Raw genomic sequence first — 13,918 nt, forward strand, 5'->3', positions numbered from 1 at the left:
AGCGACTTGGCGTAAAACTCCTTGTGACTTCACCATTTCATCATACAAATCCACACTATACCAATACAAAGCCCTCACTTCAAAATCAAAAAAAGATTATTTTGCATCTAAGATTCACAACCTGGTCTTTGATGCTAAAGCCCTCTTCGCTTATGTATCCAGCCTCACTCAAACCATACCGCGAGAAATCCCCGGCGACATGGCACAATCCAAAGCTGAAGAACTCGCCCAGTTTTTCCAAAATAAAATCAACAATCTTTTAACTCAACTGCCTTCCAATTCAACGGATGCCCTCCCGACATATCAACACCCGTCCATCATAAACTCCAACCTAAACACTTTTGAGCCCGTCTCTTCCACTGAGATACAAACCATCCTGAGAAGAATGAAACCTTTGTCTCATCCTGCAGACCACATCCCCACCAAACTACTCCTATCTATTCCAGACTCAATAGCCACATCATTGACAAACATCATCAACTGCTCTCTAGCCCAAGGATCCTTCCCAGATGATCTCAAAATGGCCTCAATCTCACCACTCCTAAAGAAACCAAACCTTGACCCGAAGGACCCCAACAACTTCCGCCCCATAGCTAACCTCCCATTCATCGCTAAGATCATGGAAAAACTAGTCAACTCTCAACTTTCAAACTACATCGAAGACAATAACCTCCTCTTCGCCCCACAACACGGATTCCGAAAAAATCGAGGCACAGAATCTCTCCTTATCTCTTTGACAGACCATCTCCTATTGGGACTCGACAAAGGAAACTCATTCCTATTGATCTTGCTAGACCTATCTGCAGCGTTCGACACTGTCAACCACGCCATCCTCCTAAACCAGTTGTCATCCATAGGAATCTGCGGCACCGTCCTTTCCTGGTTTAAAACCTTTCTCAACAATAGAGGTTACAAAGTCAAACTCCAAAATAAGGAATCCTCAAGATTTGACTCTGCCATAGGAGTCCCTCAAGGCTCCTCATTATCTCCGACTCTATTCAATATTTACCTTCTCCCTCTATGCCAACTTCTCACCGACCTCAATCTAAAGTTTTTCCTATACGCAGATGATATTCAAATCATCATCCCTATCAAAGACACATACTCTAATACTCTTGTCTACTGGGAATCATGCCACCAAAAAATCAAACAACTACTCAACAGTCTACACCTCATCTTAAATTCCTCCAAGACTGAGATCCTGCTCATCTCGCCTGAAAACAACACCAACAACAGTATACTTCCTACCAATCTTCCTACCACACAAACCAGAGACCTAGGAGTGATAATAGATAACCGGCTAAACTTCAAGGCCCACATCAACAAAACAACCAAAGACTGCTTCTATAAACTCCAGGTCCTGAAAAGGATAAGACCTCTTTTCCACGCTCAAGATTTCAGAACGATCATCCAAACAGTCATATTTTCGAAACTGGACTACTGCAATTCCCTATTGCTAGGTCTACCTTCATCCTACTCCAAACCACTACAGATGGTTCAAAATTCAGCTGCCCGTATCCTGACAGGCGCAAGGAAAAGAGACCACATTTCACCAGTCCTGAAAGAGCTTCATTGGTTACCCGTATACTTCCGTATCATGTATAAAGCCATAACTATCACCTATAAAACTATTCATCAACTCACCACTCTCGATCTCCAATTCCCTCTCCAAGTACATAACTCTACTAGACCTACCAGAGATGCTTACAGAGGTTCCCTCCTGGTTCCCCCAGTGAAAACGACCAAACACATTACCCTAAGAGATCGTGCCACCTCCACAGCTGGCCCTCTACTGTGGAATTCCATTCCTACAGACCTCAGACAGGAGCCCTGCCTCCCAACTTTTAGGAAAAAACTTAAGACTTGGTTATTCAAGCAAGCTTTTCCGGACACAACCCAATGACTCCCAAAACACCTTACCATTTGTATATAACATTTATTTTGTATACTACATTTAAATTGTACATTGTTTAACCATTTCTATCCTCTCTTCTCTTTTTCCTTCTCCAAGTTTGGCCTCCATTGTTAAATGTATCTGTACCTTCTGTCACCTCAGTTCTGGTTCTATGTTTTTAAGTTCTATGTATTTATTGCACCCCCGTTCTATGTAAACCAGCAAGATATGTTTTCATGATTGCCGGTATATAAAAACTCTAAATAAATAAAAAAATAAATAAAAGGAATCCATTTGAAAAGGTTTATTGCTTATAGATGTATGGATCATAGTTTTAATAATACAGAAACTAAATTTTAATGGGATCAATATGGGTCATTTAGGTTTTTTTGACTTGGCATTTGCAATGATTTAGTACATTCAAATGTAAAATACTTAATCTAGGCAATAAAGCACAAAGGAGTATATGTATCAAAGGAACAGTGCAATAACATCTAATGAATTATCCCCCCATCTTGATCGTCTGTGAATTGCTTTATCAAATCTATTGATATTCTGAGGATTTAGTGACTTTAAAACAGATCTTTCTCTTGAGCTTTCTTTCTACTCAAAGCCCTCCTCAACTTTCAAGATATATTTGAGCATGGGGGGAGGGACTGCAAGGCATGGAGGAGATTAAGAGACTTGTTATGGTCACACAGTGAGTATTGGATTGCATAATTAAACTTGAACTGACCGCTCCCTAGTTTGCTATAAACATTAAGGTAATGGCAATCCATTTATTTATACTGCCGGGTAATTTTACCTTTTAATTCCCTTCTCTGTATTCCTTCATCTAGAGAGTGAGGTTGCTCATTCTACAGAGCAGATTTCAGACTGAGATTTGCTACTTTTTATCTTATAATTCCACCATTGAACAATTGGAGAGCCACAAATCAAAACTTTTAAATTTAGGAGAACTTGTATTAAACTTTGTTTGAAAGTTTGACACTCCATTCACCCACCCATCGCATGAATGTGTTAGCGAGTCTCAGCTGCCATGCCCATTCTCTCTGCACTGAATGGGAAGGGCCAACATGAAAGTTATCAAGGTTTAGACAACCACTACCGTGGAGGTGGATTGTTTCTGGAGGGATGAACCTAAGGGAATCACCCCATGGGAGTTTCTTTTGGAATAACCAGGGGCTTGGGACTTTTTGGTAGTTATGTGGGGATGTTGGGTGAGCTTAGACTGTATGACGTTTTGTTAAGATGGACTGTTTTGCTTATTGCATTAGTTATGAGAATTATATGATTAGAAGTACTTTGGCCTATTACGTCCTAGTGAGAGTGAGGTGGTTTGAGTCTCAGTGATAGTCTTTTAATGTATTAATGTATTTATTGATGCATTTCTATTTTAGGGATGAATGTTTTCACAGTTAGCAACAGTTAGCACCCCTTTGGATGCATGTTTTCGATGCGCATCTATTACCCTTTATACTATAAGGGGTAATAGCTCGTCGAAAATACGTGGCCAACCCGCCGACAACTAAAAGCACTCATAACATGCAAATGCTGGTTGATGAGCCTATTAGTTGCCTGGGATACTTAAAGTAAAATGTGCGGCCAAACCGCACATTTTACTCTCAGAAATGAATGCCTGCCCAAGGGCAGGCATTAAAATCTAAGCAACCCGGAAAAACATACAGAAAGGCAGAAAATATCCTAACGATATTAAGTTGGAGGAACCAAAAATTAAAAAAATAAAAATCTGCCTGCCGATCAGCGGGTTAGAAAAACGGACGCTTAATTTTACCAGTGTCCGTTTTCCTAACCCGTGGCTGTCAGCGGGTTCGAAAACCGACACCGGTAAAATTGAGCGTCAGTTGTCGGACCTGCTGACAGCCACCTTGTTAGGATTCCCGGCCTTGCCAGTTGGAGGCCCGGCTCAGCTATCTCTGTCGCTGCTCCTTGCCACCGACTCCACCTGTGGCCTGCTCGTGCGGCGCCCCGAATGCCGCCAACTCCTGCACTTCATGGTTGTCGCGGCCCAGGCTGATAACGTCAGGCTAGGCGGGTATTTAAACCCTGCATTTTTGCTTCCACTTCGCCTCAGCAACGGGTCCTGCTCTTCAAAGAATGTGAGTTGTCTGTATTCCTGAATTCACCATTCCTGACTCTGCCTTGCCTTGTTCCTGATTTCTGGTTCCAGCGTTCCTGTTCCTTGTCTCTGGTTCCTGCCCTGCTCCTTTTTCCTTTGGATTGGTTTCTTGGTTCTGACTCCTTGCCTGGTACTCGACTCTGCTTAATCTCTGCCTGCTCCGATTTCTTGTCCGGTCCTCCGACTCCGCTGATTGCTGCCTGCCTCGACTCCTGGATTGATCCGACACTGCCTCAGTCGTCGTTTTCTGGTTCCATGCTTGGGAAGACCTGTGCCTCAGTCCTGCCGGCCCCGGTATCCAAGGGCTCAACCTGCGGGGAACGAGGGTTGGTATAGGTGAAGGTCCTGTTGGGTCTTCTCTCCCAGAACCGCCACCCGATGACGAGGATCTCCAGGGGCAATCCCCTGGAGCTAACAACAACCTCATCTGGGCTTAAGGGTCTACTTTCCCAACACACCTCTACCGCTAATAAGGAGGCGCTAGGGACACTCGATTGTCCCTAGCGCCTCCTTATTAGCACACCACCTCATTTAAATAGAGAATCACATGCCAAGGTTTCTTGGCGTGCGTCTGGAGAGCGCTGGGTCTCCCCCAGTTTTTACAGTATTGATCTGAATGTCAGCTTCTGAAATAATCTACCCAAATTTTGCATTCTGTTATAGTTATTGGGTCACTGGAAGGCCATTTTAAATTCTCAAATATTAGTTTGCCTGTTCCTTGTTTTTCCTACTGTTTTTATTTTTAACTTCATATATGGGACTTTTTCATAAATGGTGTTTTTATTGTCCAAATATTTATTTGGAATAAGAGATGTATCTTCTATTGTGGCCTCCCCCCATAATTGTTTTAAAATTGCTGTCTCTGAATCTACTCTTTTATTCATGATGCATTCATATTTCACATTTTATGATATCCACATGGAATTTTGATCAAGATCCACTGAACATTGCTCTATTTTCTTCAATTCATCATGGTGAGAGTGAGTGAATGGGTGGAGTTTCCTTTAGCAAGGAAATAAAAATTTGAATTAAGAAAAGGAACCTTATAGTTTAACTGCCAGCTGAGTTGCTTAAAACATTTTATTTTTATTGCTGGTGCTTAAAGTAACATTTTTAGTTTTTGTCTGTAGCCATTGAACTTAAGAAACAGCAAAAGCAAATATTTTATGCAGCGAGATGCAAAATTGACTTAATAGTGATCTGTTTCAAAATAACATGCAATAAATTTCTATGAGATGCAGTGAACTTAGGCTCTGCAATAATTCATTTTGTCAGCTTGATTTTATTACATTTAAATGTAAATGCCTTTCTTCAGCTATTCACATCTACTACTCTGAAATTTGAACTTTTTAGTAACATTTTGCGGCCATTTTATCTTTCATAGTAAAGTTTCATATTTCTTATTCATGGCACAGATTTTCAAAGAGGTTCTACACTGTAGATGGGCTAGTGGCTGATTATGATACATGTAAGCCCCTTGGGCCTGCACTTCATTTGCAGATAGCCAAATGAAAAGCAGCCCCTAAATTGTAGGCGCAGAGCTGTTGCAACCTTGTTTGAATGGGATTTCTTAAGTACTGTATTCAAGTCGGGGAGGTGAAAAATGTTGGTCTTCCCCCAGAAAATGATTTGTCTCTGTGTTGCTGTAGAACTGACACCAGAAGAGAAAGCTCAGAAAGTGGCGCGAGCCATGCGTAAGCAGTCTTCAGAAGTCAAAGAGAAGTGGGAGAGCCTGAACACCCAAGCTAACGGCTGGCAGAAACAAGTAGACAAGGCACTAGACAAGCTGAAGGACCTGCAAGCAGCCATGGATGAACTCGATATTGACCTGAAGGAGGCTGAAAATGTGCGCAATGACTGGAAAGCAGTGGGAGATTTGCTTATTCATTCATTACAGGATCAAATTGAAAAGTCAACAGTAAGCATTTCAATTATTTTTAACTGTCATCTCCTATAGTGTATATCACTGTCACATAGCTTTTGCTTTTGTCATAATCCACTGTAGGGGTGTGCATCCGTTTTCCACGTATTTGTAATCCGCAACTTATTTTGTCCTATTTGTTAAATACGTGGGGAGGGGAAACACATCGTGACTCCCACGTATTTAACAGATTTCTGTTTTATTCGGCCTCCTAAATAAAAATTTAAACCCCTCCACCCTCCTGACCCCCCCAAGACTTATCAAAACTCCCTGGTGGTCCAGCGGGGAGTCCAGAAGCCATCCCTGCATTCTCACACCCTCGTTTGCCGGTTTCATCATGACGCCGATAGCCTGTGTCACAGGGGCTACCGGTGCCATTGGTCAGCCCCTGTCATATGGTCACCGGCACCATCTTGTGCTCCTACCATGTGACAGGGGCTGACCAATGGCACCGGTAGCCCCTGTGACATAGTATGGGCAAAGGCTACCGGCGCCATTTTGAGTCCTGGCATCGGCCGGCCGGCGTGCAGGAGGTCGCTCTGGGATCCCCGTTGGACCCACAGGGACTTTTGGCCAGCTTGGGGGGGCCTCCTGACCCCCACAAGACTTGCCAAAAGTCCAGTGGGGGTCCGGGAGCGACCTCCTGCACGCCGGCCATCCGATGCCAATACTCAAAATGGCGCCGATCGCCTTTGCCCTCACTAAGTCACACCTAGTGAGGGCAAAGGCGATCAGTGCCATTTTGAGACCCAGGCGATAGTGAGGGCAAAGGCGATCGGCGCCATTTTGAGTCTCAGGGCAAAGGCGATCGACGCCTGTCACATGGTCACGGGCACCGGCGAGCAGCCCCTGTCACATGGTCACCGGCACCATCTTGTGCTCCTACCATGTGACAGGGGCTGACCAATGGCACCGGTATCCCCTGTGACATAGTATGGGCAAAGGCTATCGGCGCCATTTTGAGTCCTGGCATCGGACGGCCGGCGTGCAGGAGGTCGCTCCGGGACCCCCGTTGGATCCACAGGGACTTTTGGCCAGCTTGGGGGGGGCCTCCTGACCCCCACAAGACTTGCCAAAAGTCCAGCGGGGGTCCGGGAGTGACCTCCTGCACGCCGGCCGGCCGATGCCAATACTCAAAATGGCGCCGATCGCCTTTGCCCTCACTATGTCACACATAGTGAGGGCAAAGGCGATCGGTGCCATTTTGAGTCTCAGGGCAAAGGCGATCGGCGCCATTTTGAGTATTGGCATCGGACGGCCGGCGTGCAGGAGGTCGCTCCCGGACCCCCGCTGGACTTTGGCAAGTCTTGTGGGGGTCAGGAGGCCCCCCCAAGCTGGCCAAAAGTCCCTGTGGGTCCAACGGGGGTCCCGGAGTGACCTCCTGCACGCCGGCCGTCCGATGCCAGGACTCAAAATGGCGCCGATAGCCTTTGCCCATACTATGTCACAGGGGCTACCGGTGCCATTGGTCAGCTCCTGTCACATGGTAGGAGCACAAGATGGCGCCGGTGACCATGTGACAGGGGCTGACCAATGGAACCGGTAGCCCCTGTGACACAGGCTATCGGCGCAATGATGAAACCGGCAAACGAGGGTGTGAGAATGCAGGGATGGCTTCTGGTCTCCCCGCTGGACCACCAGGGAGTTTTGGTAAGTCTTGGGGGGGGGTCAGGAGGGTGGGGGGTTGTAGTTAATTTTAATTTTAGCTGGGACACAAATTTAACTCGCCGTGTTAACGCATCGGGGCGCCATACGGCCGAATGTAACGCATTTGCGCCCCGACGAATCCGAATCACAAATGCAACGAAAACATTTTGGCTGCACATCCCTAATCCACTGTGGCAGGTTATTCCAGAATTTTATTCGCGGTATTTTCTCAAATTAATGTAATCTCACACTGAGGTTTATCTTATACTCATCCTTTTATTTTTTAGCTTTCCTTAAAGGTATCATTGGTAAGGTAGTTATATTGCCCTCTTTATGCCCAGCATATGGTGCCAAGTTGGTTAAGAATTCAATTAATATATTTTTAAATAAGGGTTTATTTTCCAGTCATCTGATATTAAGCTAAATTTTCATTTTTATTCTCTAACCTTTCAATTTTTGTAAGAATGGATATGTCACATGAGTATAAGTATCTCTAAGATTGAGCTAAGCAAAGCAGAAACGGCTGAAATTAACATTTTCTTACACTTATCCTGCCGCAGTGGACCCACATTTTGCTATTAGAAAATTAGTTGACACCTCAGTGTTTTTAGCTCTAGAGAATATCTTCGAGACCTCTAATATTTTAATAGCAAAATAGTTTCACAGAGCTTCACTTTTCTGCTTAAATATTAATTTGAAATGGTGGCAGTTGGTGTTCAGTCTCGGTGAGGATTTCTCCCTTTCCTACTAATGGTCTATTAATGGTTTAAGCCTCTGTGCTACCTCCTGACTATTGTCACTTCACTTTAAGGGCAGGTGGCTTTAGTTCCTCTGAGAAAAGAGTAGAGGCTAGTTCTGTAAAAATAGCAGTTTGCACATTCAGCCTTCTCTTTTGCATTCTGAATTTCAGCCAGCTAAGAGACTAGCATCCCAGATCTGCTCGCAAATTGTGGTCTCTGATGTGCGGTAGTCATACAACATGACCATAGCAAGGACTGTCTCAGTTTCCAAGTGCTTGAATTCTGTTGTCATCGATATTTACAGGTTGATTTCATATCTTAGATATTTCTCTTCTTGAAGGAGGGGTGCAGGGTGGGTTGGCAGAGGTGCTCTTATCATAAATCACATTATTTTAACTAAACATAGCTATAAAAATAATGCAGCTGGCCACACTTTCTCCTTGAAAGCTTGTTTATGACCAATAAAAGGATTTACTTATAGCAGATAAAACTTGAGAACAATAATTAATTTGCAGGTTCACGGTATCTAGAGATACATAAAGTTTGCTGCTGAAATGGTGTACTGTAATCCCTTAAAAGGACTAAGCACTCCTTCTACTCTGTTAATCCCTTAGATATCAATGCATGTTACAGGCCATTGATGGGATCGGCTTTTGTTCTTGTGTTAGGAGGCAATCTGTCATATCTTTAACCGCATCTCAGAAAAGGAGGGTAAAAAAAAAAGTCAATCATATGTTCTTTTCTCTGAGCAACAAAAACATCTGCTCAATCCGTTGTCAGTGTGGAACCCGAAGAAATTGCCAATAGATTTCTCTTCTGTTACTGGGACTCATTAGAATGCATTTCAGGAGCTCAGAATAATTAATCCTAGAAAGCTTCTCATCTTCCAGTTGGCTTTGACTTGTTTACTGGCATTTACCTAAGCCAGAGATTCTCATCCTTTCATGACTGCTTATATCTTTTACAAAAGCTTGAAATGGCTCTTGTACTCCCAGATTTGGAAAAATTTATAGAAAATAACTATACTTTTGCTTTTTTTTTCTCTGCATTTTCCCATTAGGGGTCAATTGTAAAACCCGCGGGCGCATGGACATGCCAATTTTATAACATGTGAGCGTTGCAGCGCGCATGTTATAAAATACAATACCCGCGTACACATGTATGCCCAGTTTTATAATCAGTGCACGCAAGTGTGGGCAGGTTCAAATTCATGTGCGCAATGGGAGGGGGGATTTTCTAAAGCAACGTGTGGCAACACAACAGGGCCTTCCCCTGTTTCCTCCCAGTCTGCTCCAATTAAGGAACAGACTGGGAAGGAACTTTCCTATCCCCCTAACTACCCTTCCTACCTGTTCCTCTCTCCTCCCCTACCCCTATTCCCTACCTATCTAGGCTAAATTTTTTTTGTTTTAATACTTGCTGTTCCTTCGGAGCAGAAGTAACTTCAGTGGCTGCCAGCGCGCGCTTCCACGGCACAGGGCCTAATGGCTGCTGACCCAGTCAGCCCCCACCCCTCTCCACCCAGAAGCCGCCCCCCGGCTCAGCACCTCTGTGCGTACCGGGAGATACATGCATGCCTGAGCCGTTTCTAAAACGTGCTCGGCGTGCACACACAGCCTGGCCACGCACGTATCTCCCAGATTTTATGCGTGCCAGACTTCGAAAATTCAAGCATTAGTATTTTGTCTGCTTTCATCCCTGTCTTTTAACTTTGTTTCTTCATTCTTCTTTCCATTTTCTGTTGTGTTTGGTTCCTTCTTTCTTTATCCATCTCTCTCCCCCGAAAGACCAGAGCAGTATAAGGGGTCAAATTCTTCTAAGCATGAAACAAGAGCGGGATCTGGGGGTGAACGTATCTGATCTTAAGGTGAGCAAACAGGTGGATAAGGTGAGGACAAAATTAGAAAGATGCTTCGGTAGAGGAATGAGAAAAAAAAGGGAGGTCATATTGCCCACAAGTTCTTGGTGAGACCTCACTTGGAATTCTGTGTACAATTCTGTAGACCGCACCTTCAAAAAGATGTAAACAGAAATAGAATCTGTCCAGAGGGTGGCTATTAAAATAGTCAGTAGTCTTCATTCTAAAGTTTATGGGGACAGACTTAAAGATCTAAACATGTACATCCTAAAGAAAAGATATGATAGAGAAAATACCTCCAAGCTATCAATGCACAGGAAATAGGCCTCTTTCAACGGAATTCCTACCAGGTCAGGCCAGGTTGTCATCCTGGAGCCTTTTTGAACTTTCTTCCTTTTCCCCATTGGTAAAAAGTTGATGACGGAGGCCGCTGCTGTACCCGATTCAGTACCTTTGTTTTCTTTTTTTTGTTAGAAAATACCACTGCCCCATGATGTCTGCTGCCTCTGCTTTAGTTCCGCAGTTGGCTGTCTCTCCTGCTCCTCTAATGCTCATGGTAGCAGCCTGGAGCTCCCCTCTCCTATGTGGCGCTGTGCTTCTCTAGATCAGAACATAGTAGCCAACAGCAAGTCCAAGTCTTCCTGCTTGAGGTTGCCACTTTGTGTGGCATAGGCAGTTGGTTGCTTTCTTCTCTTTGGGTCCCCTTCTCCTGTGCAGTGGTGTCCTGGATGAGTATCACTGACAGGTTTCAGTGTACCCCCATCTAGTATGTTGTTCCCCACCTTGGGTGAATTTTTTATTCAAAATGTCGGGTAATATATCCAAATAAACCAATAAAAAAGTAATACGGGTTGAAAACCACTGACCTAGACTATATAGCTTCAAAAACACTATTTAAACAAATTTAATTTATTTGTGTGTATGTGTGTAAAAATTCTGTGAGGGAGTAAACCTACCAAAGTTAACGGCAGACCAATTAAGCCGGTTAAATCGTCCAATCACTAATGCAAAAATTGTTGCAGGCATTCGGGGTGCTAAACGGCTTAAGGCTCTGGGCCCAGATGGCTACAGCTCAGAATTTTTTAAAACACTTCAGGATCTCCTTTCTGGCCCACTTTGCTCTTTGTTTAATGCTCTAATCGCTATGGGGACTTTTCCTCCATATACTAATAGGGCCCATATTATGGTCCTCCCTAAACCAGGTCGGGATCCATTGTCCCCTGGTTCATATAGGTCCATCTCATTGCTTTAATGTAGATCAAAAACTATTTTCTAAAATTCTAGTGGAAAGATTGGCAGAACTACTATCTTCAATTATAGGACCGCGACAGGTGGGATTCGTAAAGAAACGCACAGCACTAACAAACATACAGTCCCTGCTAATAGCCATTAGTTTGTGTCAGCGCAGAAGTCAACCCTTCTTAGTGGTGAGCTTCAATGCCGAAAAGGTGTTTGATCGGGCTGAGTGGCCATATCTATTTTATGTGTTAACATCTATGGGATTTGAGGGGGAATTTCTACAGGCTGTTCAATTACTATACACTCTCCAGAAGCAGTAATATTGGCTAATGGTTCACAATCAGAGATATTCCTAATTACTAGGGGCAATAGGCAAGACTACCAATTATCCCCTCTTTTGTGTATATGGGTGTGTGTATATATATATATAAAATAGTTATGTTTTGAACATCTACTGTCATAAGTCTTTATAAAGGTTTTTAACATTCTCTATATCACTTTTAGGTACACACTGTTAGAAAATATAGATTATGTAGTCCCTGCCTCGATCTGGACATGAGCATAGGGCTCGCTGGAAGGCTCAGAGGCAATAATAGTACCCATTGCCTCCCAGTTTCTTCCTGTATAGGGGCAGGGGATGGTTGAATCTTTTCGGGTTTTCTGCCTTCTTTGGGTTCTTCTGTACATCAGTTCAGTCACAGCCAAACAAAACAACACTCTGCACACAAAAGCTTTTATCACAGTGATAATCTTTACTGGTTTCTGATGGCAGCAAAAATAAATAAATAAATAAATAAAATCCAGTGTAACCAAGGATTAGTGCACTCACGGTTGAGAAAAATAAATCCAATAGCAGGAAAAAATTAAATTTAGTCTCCTTCATTGGCAAAATGCTACATAGCCTTAGCAGGTAAGCTCTCTTAGGCCTAGATTTTCCAATGTCGCAGGGCTCCCTGAATCGCGAGCTAACGGGGGGCAGGGGGGGGGCGAAGCGTGACTTTATGGATCCATAAAGTCAAGAGGCCGCCAATGAAGTGTGGGTGACTCGCCAGAATGATGGCTACTGCCTGGAGACAATACCTTTATTCAATAAACATACACATGGTTACTGTGACTCCAACATCGCTCTAAGCTTCAACAGCAAGAGGAAATGTGGAAAAAAGGATTTGCACTCACAAAGACGGGAGTAGCTGGCTTGTTACGGCGGTTACTACCCCAAACCAAATAAGCCTGATACTTCACTTTCAATGCATATCCAGCATAGTTCTCTGCTTCAACGGCAGGGGAGAAGAAAAACTGATACTTCACACATCCAGCAGAGCTCTCCGCTTCAACGGCAGGGGAGAAGAAAAAAAAGGGTTCGCACTCACAAAGCGGGGAGTAGCTGGCTTGTTACGGCGGTTACTACCCCAAACCAAATGTGCCTGATACTTCACTTTCGATGCATATCCAGCATAGCTCTCTGCTTCAATGGCAGGGGAGAAGAAAAACAACCAATAAGGGCTGTATAACATAGTCTGGGAAAAAACAAAGGAGCATGGGTGTAGCTTGCTTATTGCGGCGGTTACTACCCCTACTACCCCTAACTAATCAAGCTAGATATTTCACTTGGATGCAGCTCCATCACTGCTCTCTACATTAATGGTGGGGGAGGAAGAGAAATAGAACCAAGAGCTAAGAGAAATAGATAAGTATGAGAGAAAAAATGTGTGAAGCTTGCTGGGCAGACTGGATGGGCCATTTGGTCTTCTTCTGCCGTCATTTCTATGTTTCTATGTTTCTATGATCGCACCTCTGCATAACCGCTTAAAATTAGGAGCATACAGACACACACTGGGCATATTTTAAATAGTACACACACACTTGCGGGGGAGATTTAAAATTCTAGCCCACATTTTAAAGTTACCATCAAGGGGGCTATTTTCAAAACATTTTCACATGTAAATGTAGCTATTATTTTAGCAGTTTTCAAAAGCCATTTACCCGCGTGAAGTGTACTTATGTGGGTAAATCCTATGGACGACTCAATAGCATATATTTAGAGACCTTCATTTTCAGTTTTTATTGTTCTTTCTTTTCCCTGGAATTTATCAGGGTTTGTTATGACAAGAACAAACATAAGAGAAAATCAGGGGGGGGGGGAAATGACCTGTTTTTCCAGGTAAATATTAGAGTTTATTTTGGTGAACAGAAGCCAGGACAGTATAATATGAAACAGATTCTCCCACCCCACCCAGTCAGCAGCATTCCCATCTGTACCCCCATCTCCTGCCAAGCATATCCCTCCCTCTCCCTTCAAACCCTGCCGAGAATCTCCCTCTCCCCCCACCCCTGAATTGCAGCAGTATTCATCCCTAGCAGCTCCTGTGCTCTGCAGCACTGCACTTCTGCTTTTAGAATCACTTCTGGTGGACAGGGCCTGCTTCGAACATGTTTGCAGCACCAGACAGCAGGTGCTTTGGGGCGAGAAGGCAGGACT

General features: G+C 43.9%; 1 protein-coding gene across 2 annotated transcripts in view; it reads left to right on the forward strand.

Moving 5' to 3' along the window:
• Positions 1-13,918, forward strand: part of UTRN (utrophin) — a 1,458,479-nt gene that overhangs the window by 1,029,215 nt on the left and 415,346 nt on the right. For both annotated transcript variants that reach the window (XM_029594027.1, XM_029594025.1), the window contains one exon: positions 5,684-5,952. In XM_029594027.1, the coding sequence (XP_029449887.1) occupies positions 5,684-5,952 (269 nt within the window). The remainder of the gene's footprint in view (positions 1-5,683; positions 5,953-13,918) is intronic.

The sequence above is a fragment of the Rhinatrema bivittatum genome, chromosome 3, assembly GCF_901001135.1.
Source record: "Rhinatrema bivittatum chromosome 3, aRhiBiv1.1, whole genome shotgun sequence".
Classification (NCBI taxonomy): domain Eukaryota; kingdom Metazoa; phylum Chordata; class Amphibia; order Gymnophiona; family Rhinatrematidae; genus Rhinatrema; species Rhinatrema bivittatum.